The 17,596-nt window shown below is 43.7% G+C and overlaps 1 protein-coding gene across 4 annotated transcripts in view; it reads right to left on the reverse strand.

Moving 5' to 3' along the window:
- Positions 1-12,111: 12,111 nt before the first annotated feature.
- The window catches only part of ADGRV1 (adhesion G protein-coupled receptor V1), a 627,077-nt gene continuing 621,592 nt past the window's right edge, over positions 12,112-17,596 (reverse strand). The window contains exon 91 of one of the 4 annotated variants that reach the window (XM_073678624.1): positions 12,112-12,482. In XM_073678624.1, coding sequence (XP_073534725.1) covers positions 12,364-12,482 — 119 coding nt within the window. In that variant the 3' untranslated portion in view covers positions 12,112-12,363. The remainder of the gene's footprint in view (positions 12,483-17,596) is intronic. The other 3 variants (XM_073678616.1, XM_073678631.1, XR_012320105.1) reach the window with 3 other exon arrangements.

Here is a 17,596-nt window from a genome sequence, read left to right on the forward strand (position 1 = left end):
GCAGCACATGGTCTATGGTCGCCCTGAGAAACGGTTCCCCCAGGATTCCAAAGAATTTATGTAACCTGTCTCGCCCCTATCTGAACCTAGCGGCGTGTGTGTAACATCTTCCCCAGTGTAAGAAAAAAAACACAGATGGTAGATTACAGTAGAGAGACAGTAGGGGATTTTTTTAGCTTAATTACATTAGAAAATTTGTTCGTTTTTAATAAAATTGAAATTGTTAGACATTAATATTAAATTAAGCGTTAGGTTTCAGACAACCCCTTTAACCATTATCTCCTTCTTCCATACTATGTCATATGAGGTCTACATGACAGGCTGTGCCTGGCATTTAGGGCACCTGTTGAATACAGAAAAACATCATAATAATTATAGTCAGCCTATGAAGAAATAGATCCAGGCTGAAGAGCGAGTTTTGGGTGCCAATACAAATACATGTTTGGAACTGCAGAACAAGTGAGCTGTATAATTAGCATTATTTCTAGGGCACGTGAACACAAACAGGAAGAGCTCTGACACATTGCACAATACTCCAGGCTTTCTGGTGGAACTTCAGAAGAAACCACGTGAATGAGATAACAGATGCCGAAGGATCTTCTTTCCAAAGTAAATGAAGAGAGATCTATTTATCACAACATGTGACAATCTATTAACTGAATCTATAGATCGGATTTTATTCATGTATATCATTTATTGTCATATTTATGTATTTCCAAAGTGTGCAGTAATATATTGACATGGTTGCTCATGCAGACAGAAAAGGGCCCTGTGCGTGCAAGAACAATCCATGGACCTTCGCAGTCCAACAGCTCATGATAACACACAATTCCACCTGCTTGGGATGTGGCCCCCCTTACCTCTTTACACAGGTTGCACCAATGACATGTCCACCCTGTGCTCATGAATCTCTGAGTGATGAGACGGTCTCTCCATTGAGCTGCATGATTATGTTGGTGCTACAGTTAAGGACTCGCTCACATGAGCGTATACATCAGACGAGTGCCCTTTGATGTTTTATTGGATAGCACTCGGACCAATAATATATTATGGGTGCTGATCAGCATGCTGTGAGTGGTTCCACAAATCAGATTTGAAGAGCGGTCTGCCACTGTAAACTATAATTGGCCATATGGCATATTCCTGAAAAAAAACAATATAAATAGTTATTTCAAAATTACAGGTATGGGGCGACTAGAATAGAAAGCCATTATTTTAAGTAATTCTAAATAATTGAGAATTTCAATATAATTCATTCTAATAAAATGGCACACAGCCATTTAAGCCTATGGGTGCGAGGAAATCATCAGACTGCACTAGGATGACATCTGAGTGCAGTCCGATTCCCGCAGACACACAGAATGAAGAAGATGGAGAAATTTTGTTCTCCATCTTCTCCTCTCCTATGATATAGTTCTCTGATTCGAGAGAATTTGAACACACTACGCTGACACTCGGATCAGTGTTTAATCGGAGTGTCATTAACATAATCGATCCAATTCTCTCGGAGGAGAGAATATACGCTTATATGACCCCGGTCTGACTGTTGAACTAAAATGTCCCCAGTTTATCCTATCAGCCTTATTATGATAGCAATTCTGGATTTTTTTTTTACATTTTATTGCTTATCTGAACCTGCTGCACTGAGTCTTTTATAGCTTCCATTGTTTGAGCTTCTCTAATGCTGTTTACTCTGTAGCAAACTTTGGAACTAAAGTTCATCAAATGCTTTTTATTATATCATAAATGAAAGATTAAATCTATTTGTTAAATCTGCTGCACCAGTTTTTCAAGTTTACTAGTATTCCATAGTATGTTCAGGTTTATCCCATCAGCAGTGCTTTAATGCAGGCATTGCGGAAATTAAATGGCTCTAATATGACAAAACTATGCAAAGGGAGAGTTAAAGGGTCAACATTTCAGTGACTCTTTACTAATACACAGTAATATTAATCTCAAAAGAATAAATAAGACTGTCCAGCAGTGTTCATCAACCAGTGGCTCATAAGATGCAAGTGTGGCTATAGAGGTTGAGTTCTCCACATAGCGCAGTTCTGTAACCATTGCAGAGCAGAACATCGCTGCCTTCTCTCTATGATACTATATAATCGGCTTATCCCGTCTGTCTGTCCGTCCAGGAAATAGCGCGTCGCTGATTGGTCCGGCCGCGGCCAATCAGCGTCGTGGGATTTCAGAACAAGATGGCGGCCGTTAGCGGCTCATCTGCCGCACAGAGGTCAGCGGCGATGCAGAAGTACCCCGACCGGCGGCCTAGGCAGCGCCGCTCCCCGGTCCTCCCTTCACACTTGCCGTCGGGAGATCAGCGGCCCTAGCTGGTAGCCGGTCATCTCCCGGCTGCTCGCAGCGGAAGCACCCGCTCCCCGGTCCTTACTAACACGGTTCAGCGATATTGGCGCGAAATTTAAAACACCGCTGTCCTGATTGGTCGTGGCTGGCGGCCGCCACCAGTCAGCAACCAGCGCAGTCCGGCCACGAATTGGCGCCGGATTTGAAACACGCTTCGCTGATTGGTCGCACCCGCTCGGCGATATTGGCGCGAAATTTAAAACACCGCTTCTCTGATTGGTTGAGGCCAGCCGGCCGCGACCAATCAGCGGCTGGCGCAGCCCGGCCGTGAATTGGCGCCGGATTTGAAACACGCAGGCCACCGTCGGGAGATCAGCGGCGACGCAGCTGGGAGATGACCAGTGCTAGCCAGTCATCTCCCAGCTGCTCGCAGCAGAAGTACCCCGACCGGCGGCCACGCTCCCTGGTCCTCCCTTCACACTTGCCGTCGGGAGATCAGCGGCCCTAGCCGCTGATCTCCCGACGGTAGCCGCATGGAGGTCAGTGGCGATGCAGCCGGGGGATAACCCCGCCCACAGCCTGTCATTCACCGTGGTACGCGGAACAGGAGACCCCTGGCTGTAGCCGCAAATAGTCGTGATGTAAGCGGAAGCAAGAGCCGGCTGCAGCCGGGGGAATTACGTGCTGGCTGTGCGTGGTCAGCGATGTTGTCACAAGCAGTATTGACAACATGACGTAATTACAAAATTCATTAGGGGCCCCGGGGGGATACATTGGGGGGTTAATTTAAAGTAGTGCACAACCCATTTAAACACTGCTTCGCTGATTAGTCGCGCCCGGTCGGCCGCATACATATTCTAGAATACCCGATGCGTTAGAATCGGGCCACCATCTAGTGATACTATAATAGTCTATAATAGAATTGCACAATCCCCATTTTCTTAGAATGAATTATATTGAAATTCTCAATTATTTAGAATTCCTTAAAATAATGGTTTTATTTTCTAGTCGCCCCATACCCGTAATTTTGAAATAACTATTTATATTGTTTTTTTCAGGAATATGCCATATGGCCAATTATTGCTTACAGTGGCAGACCGCTCTTCAAATGCGCAGTGATCAATCCGTAATAAATAATTTTGGTAGCATAGGATACAATTGTTCTCGGCAGCGCGAGTCCTGTTTAATAGCACTATGCACTGCCGAGCACTTTGATCTTTTGTGCAGAACACAAGATTTCACTCAACAAACGAGCGATTTGCTTGATGATTGGCAGCCTGTTTACACTGCACGATTATCATCCTAAGAGAACGCTTGTTCATGATTATTTTTCAATCTAAATAGACCTTAAGTAATGGTGAAAAACCCACCCTTACTAATCCATGCCTAAAAAAGAAATGGGGTCTTTCGCACAAATTTGTAAAAACATCTGGGTTTGCCGCTGTTTTGATGCATTTTTCAATATTTTTTTATGAAATTTTACTTATAATATGTGATATAGCAATATGCATGAAAAATTGTTATAAAACCCCATCAAAACACATTTTGCTGCAAGTGATCGACCATTGATCAGACCCCGGCTGTAGAGTCTCTAGAAGACTCCATCAACACATGTTCAGTTTCCATGCATCAACACCACAAGTGGAAGGATTAAATCCAGTTGAAATCAATAGACTTTCTGTTTAATGCATGGCGGACTGGGTCATCCATGTCTCAATATGTAGCTACAAAGAATATTTTACAGCTTTTCAGCAAAATACAGGAAATGTACATAAAGTTGACTTTAGGTTTATTGTATCTGTAGATTTTCCAGGAAGTATGAAAAAAGGTGAAACATTGGCCGCATGGAATTTGACCTGCTCGGAGAATTCTGCAAACCAAGATATGTGAACTATTTCCAGGAACATTTACTGTACTTTGTGTACATGTCAATCATTGTAAACTGAGAACTGAATGGCCTGCAACATGCAATGTACATGTAATGTGGTGTGGGGCAGCAGCCTTGAGTGAGGTACTTGTCTTTTATGCCTCGGCACGCTGCATGAAGATGGGGGTCCTGGCTGAGTGTGTGGACTTTCTCTATGGTGGTGCTGTGCCCTTGCATACCGCGTGATGCCGGTGACTTTGGCTGGACAGGACCAGATGTTCAGACGTTCAATGAAGGAGATCACCAGTCAACAATAAACAGTTGCTGTAATGTCTGTATACTCTTTTGCTTCCTCCCCTGCCCAGGAGATGTGGTATGATCGGACCATGTTCATGTACGGTCAGACACAGCCATTACACAGTACACAGCAGGGTCACATTTATAAGATTATCTCAGCACAGGAACATTTTTTTTAAACACATCCAGTTGTGGAAATTATTATTATTCAGAGATATATTAATTAAAATATTGATTAAAATTAACTTTGTGGGAAAACCCCTTTAATATATTTCCCTCATCTTACGCTAATGTAAGGGAGAATACAATTGGTGTAGGAAACATCAGTCTTAGTAAATCTCCCCTAAAGAGTTAAACATTAAGATTAACATTAAAGTGGTGGTCCGAATCACAAATGACTTTTTATCCTAAATCCCTATCTCTTTAATGTCATAATCTAATCTATTTTCTAAGATACTTTATTAAAAAGTCCCTACCATTCCCTAACTATACTGCTTCATTTTTTTTACTACTTTTTTTTATGACATTTTTGGGGGGGAATTCCAGTGCATGCTGGGATACTCGAACAAAGCTTTATCAGGGGGCAACGGCTGCCGTCACTGCCACAGCCTCTCACTCCTCCCTGAAACGATGTGTCATCAGTGACTTCCATTTCAGGGGCTGGGCTAGTCCCTGCTCTAATGAGCATGTGCCGGCTGTCAATTCTGAAGGATGCTCAGTAGATTCTTGTCACCATGTAATATGCACAGTGACAGTGGGCTCTCTCGATGTCAGTGAGCATTGTAAGAATACCCCGCGTGCAGAGACCAGCGCCGCCCCCGCAAGTGACATCTCCCTGGCAAAGCACACAGTGCGCACCCAGGCTTCATCAATTAGTCAGGGGGATGAAAATGTCCACTTGGCTAGATGCCCATTAATTAGCATGTTCCTGGCTGAATGAAATAAAGTTTTAATGGGAATTAATAAATCGGAAAACAAAAGAAAGGGACTTTTTACTGCTGACTTATGCTCCTTAGATGTTGTGTATTACTCACTAGTACTGACATGCATTACACAACTCAACTACAGACTATGAGGGGCATAACTATAATAGGTGCAGGGGTTGCTATCGCACCTGGGCCCTTGAGACTAGGGGGGACCCAGAGGTATTTTTGCCCCATATAAAAAGACTATTACTGTTAAAGATCTGTGTTAGTTGGGAGCCTCATTGGAAATTCCGCATTGGGGTTCACAAGCTTCAAGTTACGCCACTGCTTACTACCCTTAGCTTTCCATGAAATGATCTGTAATTCCTTGTTCCATAAGGCTGATCACTCCCTGATTTCATCATATACAATAATTGTTCTTTCACAGAATTATAACAAACAGATTAATGAGATTATAACCTCTGTTCTCCATATGATTATGCTCACTTCTGCAGCTGGCCTCACACATGCTTATCATGTTCTGGACTCTGTCCAATGTAGATAATGTCATAGTCATCCATCAGGCCATTGTTTACTTGCATTTAGTCTGCAGATACTGATGTTCTACTCACATGTGTTTAATATATTTTAATGTATAAAATCCTTGCTATAGCTCATGAACTTGAAAACATGTAGTAAATAATATTAAAACTGGTTGTCCTTGGTTAAAAATATATATCTCCTTAAATGCTTATTCCCACATTCCTTTATGGGTAAAATAGGTAAAATTACCAAGTGCTGGTAAAGACAAGCAACTTTGAAATTCACTCTCTGTTTTCAAGAACAGAGTGATTTTTTTTTATTTTATTGTTAATGCTCATTGTCTAGGTTTAAAAGCAGTGTCTGAACGTTTTTGGAGAGCTTGTAAGTACCCATGAAGCTGGCCGGATCGCTGGAGCGCACTGTTAGCACCATATTCCAGCCAGCTTCTGTGCAGAGACAAAACTGCCTTATAGCAGCATTGGAGAGCGCACAGTTCAGACCAGTGAGAAAAACCTTTTGTAGTTGCTCATTGCTTCAACTCATATAGGAAATGCCCCTATGTTAATTCAGCAATATATTATTCAAAATAGGGTTTGGGAAACCAGACAATCCCTTTAATAGAGCAGAGGAGCTTCCCTTCTTTAAGAGCTTGTTCACATGACAGTACTTTCTGTCTGAGTTCTGTCCATAAAAAAAACGGACAGCACTCGTACCAATGTTATTCAATGGAGCAGTGCAGATGAATGATTTTTTTCACTGTCTGAATCTGCGTTTGTAAAAAATCTCAGCATGCACTAGTTTCTTCAGTAAATCTGATGAGACTCAGCCATTGAAGCCTATGTGTGCGGAAAAAAAAATCGGATGCTGAACAGAGCCATAGTATAGCATCCATTTTTATGGATGCTGAGATGACACATCATTTAATCTTAACTATGCCAGATGTATATTCTCTGTAGGCCAGGAGACATAGACTATTGTCTGAACGCTGACTATTGAATTTATGTTCTTTTTTCTTCGTGAGTCAAGAAACATAGACTATTTTCATATGAGTTTGAACGTGGACTCTTGAGTTGATGTTTGTTGCAGCTTATTGTATTGCTGTCTTTGGAGGACAGGGACGCAGGGTAAGTGAACAATCGAAGTTTGCTGATATGTTGATTACCCATTGGACTTTAAGCTATAAGTTAATAAGCTATAAGTAGCTTGTTAACCTGCAAACAGTGAAGGACAAACTGTGCAGATTGATTAAATACTCAAATAATGAGACATGACCTCATCCCACCTCAATACTGACTTGTTGATGATGGCCTTAAAGATAGTTGTGAACTATATAAGGGGGATTTGCCTCTGGTCCCTGAGATACTCTAAAAAAACAAGAGCCAGGACACCATGGCTCCATCAAGAGGAACTTTACAGAACAACAGTCAAGGCACCATCAAGGGGAACACAGATTTGACATATTACAGGATGCCAGCTTAAGAGCTTAAGGGACCATTGCCCTAGCTGGAAGAATACAGATCTGCTCCATTGACCATCACGGACCCATAGAGATGTTTGGGGAAGCCAGGTTGGGACCCTCCAGTCACCTGGCTCCCTGGAGATGTTTGGGGTAGTCAGGTTGGGACCCTCCAGTTACCTGGCCCCATGAATACATTTGGAGAAGCCAGGTTGGGACCCTCAAGTCACCTAGTCTCGTAGCTCAATGGACTATCAGCTTCCTAAGCTTGTCGTTACCTCCTCTCTGTGGGTGCCCGCCGAAAGCAGGGTACCACTGGTGGGTGTAGTCATCCCTGGAAGCCCCGAAGTCGCAGCTGCTCTAATCCCGGCGAGCCAGCGGATGGGTGAGACTCAGTAATTTGCACCATCTTGGGTACTTGTTTGAACTGTTCTATATGTTTTTTTCTATTGGTGGTTCAATAAAGTATTGTCACACTGTTTTACCCTCACCTTGTGTTGTCTGAATAGTATTATGCCCACGGGAAAGAAAGTGGGTGTTCAGTGGGATGAGCCCTTGTCCATGCGGTCTCGGGCCAGCGGACGAGAGCACCCACGGACCACCGTGTCTCCCCGATGCACTTAAATTTTTTAACATATGAAACTGTAAATGGTCGTGTAAATTATTAATAACTGCTACTGTAAAAAAAACGGTTTGTATACGGATAACAAGTGAGCAAAAAATCATCTGAGCTTTCTGGACGAAACTCTAAACGATTTTGTTATACGCTCGTGTAAACCAACCCTAACGATTGGACAGATCCATCAAGACTGTCAATTTACATGACGCGCCCCTGGGCCTGTGTCGCGCTGCGTTGCGCACGCGGGAGCTTACCCGGAGCCGGATCTCTTGAGGGTTGTAGTCTCGTGGCGGTGACCCGGTCCGTGCCCAGGGAGTCAAACTGAGCGGCGATGTATCAGCGGTAGATGTTGTACGACTACGCCACCCGTTGAATGCAGCTATGGAGCTGCCGCTGCAGGACAGTCCGCTGAGGCCGGTGGATGGATGGTGCAGCGTAGATGGTATAACCCCCAACGGGAGGGGTATGGCCTCAGGGCAGCAGATGTGGATGATGGGGGTAGCAGGAACCACTCGGAGACGGTACGGTGTAGTTCAGGGTCTTTACTGGTGACAACGATAGACCCTCCCGGAGTACTGGCTAGTGATTGGGGCCTGGTCAGTCCTTGAGCAGATGGGATCTCCCCTGGCCAGGCGGAGTTGTAGGCCTCCCAAACTGACTGTACTCTTCTGGCTACCTTGCTAGAAGCGGGTATAAGTAGCCCACGTCCCTGAGTGTACCGTGTGGTGCTCACCCGTATGGCCGGTGACTCGGGGCCTTCTAATGGCTTCCGCTCCACGGTGGCGGTGCTGGTCCCATGCGTGTGACCGTGCCTTCGGGCTTCTTGGCCAGAGGACCTGAAATCCCCTGCCTGACGGATTCTGCTGCTGGGTAGGAGTTAGTCCCCACAGCCTCGGACTCCGGGTCCGGTAAGAAATCTTCTCAGTCAGGGCGAGCTCTGCAGCTGCCAGCCCCTGACTCGTAGTAATATTGCTCCCACTGAGCTTCTGCTGTTTCTTCCTATGCTGCTTCTCTGTCTCTACTCTCCTTGACTGCCTAACCCTGCTTCAGCCCCGGGTTTATATAGGGGAAGTTCTTCCCCTCCCAAGACTGGGCAGGAGGTGTGGCATGCACAGGATCCCTGACCAAAGGACCTCCCACCTGCTCTCAGACATAACATTACATTACTGTGGAAACCAGACCCCTGGGGTGCCACATACACACAAGCCCTTAAAAAAGATCATAGGATTAAGTTGCAAATTTATCACAAAGCTTATATCATTTGGCACGATTTTTGTCCTAAAGGCAGAAAATAAAAGTGACACCTCTTATGAGCAAGTGCAGATTTGTGCATTTTCTGGCACAAAGATTAGTAAATTTGTATGAAAGTAGTCATACAAGCCCCTCCAGAATCTGCATTCTTACTTTTTCAACCCTTGGCAAGCATCTTTCAAGAACAGTAAATTTTACGCAGATTGAAACTTTGCGCACCTTTTTTTCCTATTTGCAACTTTTTTGGGGCTTAGACTATGACAAGACTGATGTAAACTGCTTGACAATAGTGGGACACTATAACCTAAGGGGTGGGCAATTAATTTACCTGAGGTGCCACATGAGAGACCGTGACTGTTGTGGAGTGCCGAAACAATAAGCTAAAATAATTTCTGCTGAACATTAATATTAACGGATTAATTATAATTATTGTTTCATATTAATATTAACTGTATCTTGCAATATTGAGCAGAATTAGGTATGCTGACACAGAATGATTCCACACACAGCACATCTATATTCAGTATGACCCCCACACGGCACCCCTATATACAGTATGAGCTCCTACAGTCCCCTTATATATATATGATGAGCCCCCTATATACAGTATGAGCCCCATTATAAAATCTGCCCTCCATATGATTATGCTCACTTCTGCAGCTGGCCTCACACATGCTTATCATGTTCTGCTCAGTCCAATGTAGATAATGTCATAGTCATCCATCAAGCCATTGTTTACTTGCTTTTAGTCAGCAGAATCTGGTGTTGTAGTCACGTGTTTAATATATGTTAATGTATAAAATTCTTGCTATAGCTATATACAGTATGAGCCCCACACAGCCCCAATATACAGTATGAGCCCCCACAGACTCCCTATATACAGTATGAGCCCTCACACAGCCTCCCTATATACAGTTTGAGCCCCCATACAGTCACCCTTTATAAAGGGTGGGCCTCCACAGAGTCCCCTTATATACAGGGTGAGCCCTCACAATGCCCCTTATATACAGTATGATCCCTCACATAGCCCCCTATATACAGTATGTGTGCCCACAGTGCCCCTATATACAGTATGACCCTCACACAGTCCCCTATATACAGTATGAGCCCGCACAAAGCCCCCTATATATGTTATGGGCCCAAACACACGCTCCCTTTATACAATATGATTCCTCACACTGCCCCTATATACAGTATGAGCCCCCACATTGCCCCCTATAAACAGACACATTCCACACACATTCACACACACACACACACATATATATATATATATATATATATATATATATATATATATACATATATATAAATACAGTATATATAAAAAATACTCACCTCACTCCCATTCCCCTGGCGCTCTGCTCTGGTCTCCGCACAGCAGACGTAATGTAGCGACGTCATCATGTCTGCTGTCTCAGTCGCACACGCTGGATGATGCAAGAAGGAGCTGGTGGCCCCTCCTCCACCATTATTTTTACCACTATTTGTATCCCGAGGACATTGGCTGGGCTGGGGAGGGCGCCGCATGGTGCAGCCCGTGGGCCAACGTTTTCAGCTCTTTGGCTGTCTTGGGCCGCACTTTGGCAAGGTCTGTATTAAAACTTATGCATAGTGGTTGTCTAAAGCAGACAACTGCTTTAACAAGCCTGGACTATGTATCAGGGCTAGTTTTCATGCTGGGGATGTCAACAAGAATGCTTCTGTTCAGCGACAGCAAATAAAATATGGAAATTGTTTAGGAATTGAAACAAAGCATTGTAGGAAGTTGAAGAACTTTTTAATGTACTATAAACAAGAGTAAATGGCTGGAAACAACACTAAAGTCAGGCTCCTTCTGCAGCAAGTCATTTTTACTTTCCCTAGCATTGATATCATGATGTTTTAAGGGGTACTCAGGGGAGAGTAATCATTTTTGTACTGTCCCTGCCCTCATAAACTATAAATATGAGATGCCCAGTGCAGTTCTATTATCTTTGTAACACTTGTGATTCAGGAGCTGCTCCTCACTGCCCCCCCTCCCAGTGTGCAGCTCCCTGCTGTGAGTAACAGACAGGACCAGAAGAGGGGGCGTGGCCACACCCCCTGTTCTCTACAGAGAAAGCTATTATCAGGTACAGTAACTGGCTGATAGTAAACAGCATAGAGCTGCACACTGCTGTAATGTCTCAGATGAAGGGTGAGCAGTGAGGAGCAGTTGCTGTCACACCAGCCCCCCAATAATGTCTCCCTGTCTGCAGTCTGAGGTGAGGGGGCATGGCCTGCTCCCTGCTAGCAGCCCTGCAGTGAAGGAGACACTATCAGGGGGTTGGCTGGTGCCACTAAAAGACAGGAGCAGGCCACGCCCCCTCATCAAGTGCTGCAGTGAAGGAGACATTATCAGGGGGCTGGCTGGTGCCCCTAAAAACTGGGGAAGGGGGGGGGTCAGGCCATGTCCCCTCTTCTCGGACTGGCTGTTACGCACAGTGGGGAGCTGCACAATGGTGTGTGACATATTCTCCCAGAGGGGAGCAGTGAGGAGCAGCTGCTGTCACACTGAAGTACAAGTGTTCTAAAGATAATAGAAGTGCACTGGGCATCTCATCTTTATAGTTTATGAGGGCAGGGACAGTGTAACATTTTTTATCTCCCCAGAGTATAACTTTAAGTCACGGCAGTGTCTGTTGTGCCATAGCCACATTGAATTTCAGCTGTTTGCAGATGGATGTGACATAATGCTTTGGCTGTAACAATAGTCTAACATTTCATCCCTTGTAACAATTGGATCCATCTTTGCTTAGAGTTCCAGAATAAGCTGTAAAATGTTGCACAGTGTACATTATCAGACTGCACACAAACAATTGTAGTAAAGTAAGCCACAAACAAAGAAGAAATATAAAATATTTTTTATTACATACTACAATAAAAGGGTTAATCAAAAACATAATTTTAAGAGCAATCACTTTTAGTTCCACAGTCACGTTTCTTCAGTACTATCATGTTTAGTCCAAACTGCCCTCTTTAGGGCATTGGTTCTTAAAACTAGTTATTATCTGACCACTACGTTCTAGTGGGGTACAGTACATATTAGTGCAAAATGAAGAATACAAAAAATGGTTGATATTTTTAACAAAATGAGTTATAAATGAGTATCGGCTATAGGGATCCTCCGGAGCTCCACTATTTGTGAGTTAGCCATGCTGCCTCCATCTTGACTTCCGTGACATGATTCAGTATCACTGATGTTCAGTCCTGAACCTAAAACATTAAAACAAATTTATTTAAATGCAAGTGTCAAATGATGAACTTGGTTTATATAAATATGTACTAAGTGGAAATAAAAAAATTATAGGACCAGGCCAGATTTTCCATGAGCAGTCTGCGCTCTATGCTAACAAATACAGTTTCTGTGTAAGCCCTAATTCACATCGTACAAGTTACATAACCCTTATGACATCATTATACGAGACCACTACGATGTCATCAATTCTAATATCTTCATCTACTCCTAAGGCCTCACATGTCCGTGCTTCCAGTACATGCTGTATCTGTTTTTTTCCACAGATCTGATACATACCCATTGTAAGCTATGGGGCTGCTCACATAACAGTGTTATGGATGACACACTGATGGTAAAAACGGACACACGGACGACACACTGATGGTAAAAATGGACACACGGATGACACACTGATGGTAAAAACGGACACACGGATGACACACTGATGGTAAAAACTGACACACGGATGACACACTGATGGTAAAAATGGACACACGGATGACACACTGATGGAAAAAACGGACACACGGATGACACACTGATGGTAAAAACGGACACACGGACGACACACTGATGGTAAAAACGGACACACGGATGACACACTGATGGAAAAAACGGACACACGGATGACACACTGATGGTAAAAATGGACACACGGATGACACACTGATGGTAAAAACTGACACACGGATGACACACTGATGGTAAAAATGGACACACGGATGACACACTGATGGTAAAAACGGACACACGGATGACACACTGATGGTAAAAATGGACACACGGATGACACACTGATGGTAAAAATGGACACACGGATGACACACTGATGGTAAAAACGGACACACGGATGACACACTGATGGAAAAAACGGACACACGGATGACACACTGATGGAAAAAACGGACACACGGATGACACACTGATGGTAAAAATGGACACACGGATGACACACTGATGGTAAAAACGGACACACGGACGACACACTGATGGTAAAAACGGACACACGGATGACACACTGATGGTAAAAACTGACACACGGATGACACACTGATGGTAAAAACAGACACACGGATGACACACTGATGGTAAAAACTGACACACGGATGACACACTGATGGTAAAAATGGACACACGGATGACACACTGATGGTAAAAATGGACACACGGACGACACACTGATGGTAAAAACTGACACACGGATGACACACTGATGGTAAAAACTGACACACGGATGACACACTAATGGTAAAAACTGACACGCGGATGACACACTGATAGCAAAAACTGACACACAGATGACACACTGATGGTAGAAACGGACACACGGATGACACACTGATGGTAAAAACGGACACATGGATGACACACTGATGGTAAAAACGGACACACAGACGACATACTGATGGTAAAAACTGACACACGGATGACACACTGATGGTAAAAACGGACACACGGACGACACACTGATGGTAAAAACGGACACACGGATGACACACTGATGGTAAAAACTGACACACGGATGACACACTGATGGTTAAAACAGACACACGGATGACACACTGATGGTAAAAACTGACACACGGATGACACACTGATGGTAAAAATGGACACACGGATGACACACTGATGGTAAAAACGGACACACGGATGACACACTGATGGTAAAAATGGACACACGGACGACACACTAATGGTAAAAACTGACACACGGATGACACACTGATGGTAAAAACTGACACACGGATGACACACTAATGGTAAAAACTGACACGCGGATGACACACTGATAGCAAAAACTGACACACAGATGACACACTGATGGTAAAAACGGACACACGGACGACACACTAATGGTAAAAACTGACACACGGATGACACACTGATGGTAAAAACTGACACACGGATGACACACTAATGGTAAAAACTGACACGCGGATGACACACTGATAGCAAAAACTGACACACAGATGACACACTGATGGTAAAAACGGACACATGGATGACACACTAATGGTAAAAACTGACACACGGATGACACACTGATGGTAAAAACGGACACACGGATGACACACTGATGGTAAAAATGGACACACGGATGGACACACTGATGGTAAAACTGACACACGGATGACACACTGATGGTAAAAACTGACACACGGATGACACTGATGGAAAAAACGGACACACGGATGACACACTAATGGTAAAAACTGACACATGGATGACACACTGATGGTAAAAACGGACACACGGATGACACACTGATGGTAAAAACTGACACACGGATGACACACTGATGGTAAAAATGGACACACGGATGACACACTGATGGTAAAAAAGGACACACGGATGACACACTGATGGTAAAAATGAACACACGGATGACACACTAATGGTAAAAACTGACACACGGATGACACACTGATGGTAAAAACTGACACACGGATGACACACTGATGGTAAAAATGGACACACGGATGACACACTGATGGTAAAAAAGGACACACGGATGACACACTGATGGTAAAAACGAACACACGGATGACACACTAATGGTAAAAACTGACACACGGATGACACACTGATGGTAAAAACTGACACACGGATGACACACTGATGGTAAAAACTGACACACGGATGACACACTGATGGTAAAAATGGACACATGGATGACACACTGATGGTAAAAACTGACACACGGATGACACACTGATGGTAAAAACGGAGACACGGATGACACACTGATGGTAAAAATGGACACACGGATGTACACACTGATGGTAAAACTGACACACGGATGACACACTGATGGTAAAAATGGACACACGGATGACACTGATGGTAAAAACGGACACACGGATGACACACTGATGGTAAAAACTGACACACGGATGACACACTGATGGTAAAAACGGACACACGGATGTACACACTGATGGTAAAACTGACACACGGATGACACACTGATGGTAAAAATGGACACACGGATGACACTGATGGTAAAAACGGACACACGGATGACACACTGATGGTAAAAACTGACACACGGATGACACACTGATGGTAAAAACGGACACACGGATGACACACTGATGGTAAAAACGGACACACGGATGACACACTGATGGTAGAAACGGACACACGGATGACACACTGATGGTAGAAACGGACACACGGATGACACACTGATGGTAAAAACGGACACATTGATGCCACACTGATCCAAAACACTGATGGCACTGGTACAATTTTTTCATGTACATGTTTAAACAGGGACGTGTGAATGAGGCCTAAGGGTCAGGGCAGAATTTTAGGTCATAAGGGGAAGTTTGGTGGTGTAGTCTGTATACTGCACTTATATTGAGTGTTTTCTGCTCGCTGTCATCTTTGGTGAAGTCCTGGGTATTGATAAATGCAATACTCAGGTACAAGAATGGAGGATTTTACTTACATGAAATGAAGATGTCGACCATTTCCCTACAGTAAAGAATCTAGCATTGTATTAATAGAAATGCCAGGTAAATGTAACAAATACAATTCAACAAATCACTTGCAATTGTAAATGCTTCTCATGACAGTTTTCATTACTGCTGTATTTATCAAAATTATTTTTCCAGCAAGCTTCATCTCCAATAGATAATATATTCCTGGATTATCCATTGTCGTGTGCTGCAGCAGGTGATGATCCTGCCCTTCCATGGACGACACATTCAGTCTAACAATGGACACTATTTCCACCTCCTAAGTGGATAGAAAACATGACACTTGTACTTGAATCCTGCAGTATAATGTATTATCCTACAGATATAAGATAATTGTGTTTGTTAATTGCAGAAGTGCTTTAGGTGGAAACTGTGTTTTAAATAATAAAAATATATCCGCAATACACACACAAATATAGCCATAAAGGGCAGATGAGACTTTCACCCCAACTCCTGTATGTTACATAGATTGCATTATGGGTGGTTTGTATTAAAGGGAATCTGTCAGCAGGTTTTAGCCACCTTATCTGAGAGCAGCATAATGTAGGAAAAGAGACCCTGATTCCAGCGATGTGTCACGTTCTGGGCTGCTTGTTGTAGTTTTGATGAAATCACAGGTTTATCAGCAGGAGATTATCACTAGGGGACTAGTAAACCTGCTGCCATGTAGTCCTCCATATTCATGAGCTCTGTATAATCCCACCCCCACCACTGATTGGCAGCTTTCTGCCTATGCACAGTGTACACAGAAAGCTGTCAGTGATGTGGTTGAAGTTATACAGTGCTTTCAGAGAATTGGTAGATCGGCAGCAGATAAAACTGTGATTTGAATTTATCAAACTGCAGCAAGCAGCCTCTACATTATGCTGCTCTCAGATGTGGCAGCAAATATCTGGTGACAGATTCACTTTAAAAAGTACCTAAACGTTTAAAACATTTTTAATAGTTTTAGGCCCTTAAATTCCCTGCAGATGGGTGGATGTCTGGGCTCTAAGACCCACACCGACCGCTCAGCTGCTGACTGAGGGCACACTGCACAACGGATTCAATAAAAATCGTAGACGTTGCTCTGTGCAAAAATTTTGCTGCCAAAGTTGAGTTACTATTTAAGGAGTGTCTACAGCCACCACAAATGGCCAGCATATTCCTCCCAACCCTACTTACAAATGCTGGCTCAGAATGTATGCGTTCTCAATGTGGAGATTGGAGTAGGCCGCTGCCAGTCAGCTCTGTAGGCCCCATTGAGAGCAAAGGGATCAGAAGTGTTGATTTCAACATGCCCGATCCTTCTTTCCCCTCGACATTATATGAGGAGAGTCAAAAAGGCCTCTGTGTACTTTAAATCAGTGTTCCCAAACCTGTGTTAACTCATGTACTTTACATCAATGTTCTCCAGCAGTTACAAAACTGCAACTACCCTCATGCTGTGACAGCCTGCGACTCTCTGAGAATGATGGGAGTTGTCGTTTGGCACAGCTCTAGAGACACAGCTTTGGGAACACTGCTTTAGCTCGTCACTGTCAATCCTGCTGTATTGGGCAGGTTTGAGTACATTTAATGCATGTGGCCATCTTTACAGGGAGTCTGTAAGGGCAAAATGGGCTCAG

Source organism: Phyllobates terribilis, unplaced genomic scaffold (genome assembly GCF_046119375.1).
Source record: "Phyllobates terribilis strain yellow unplaced genomic scaffold, ASM4611937v1 Scaffold_1__5_contigs__length_1240528914, whole genome shotgun sequence".
Taxonomy (NCBI): Eukaryota; Metazoa; Chordata; class Amphibia; order Anura; family Dendrobatidae; genus Phyllobates; species Phyllobates terribilis.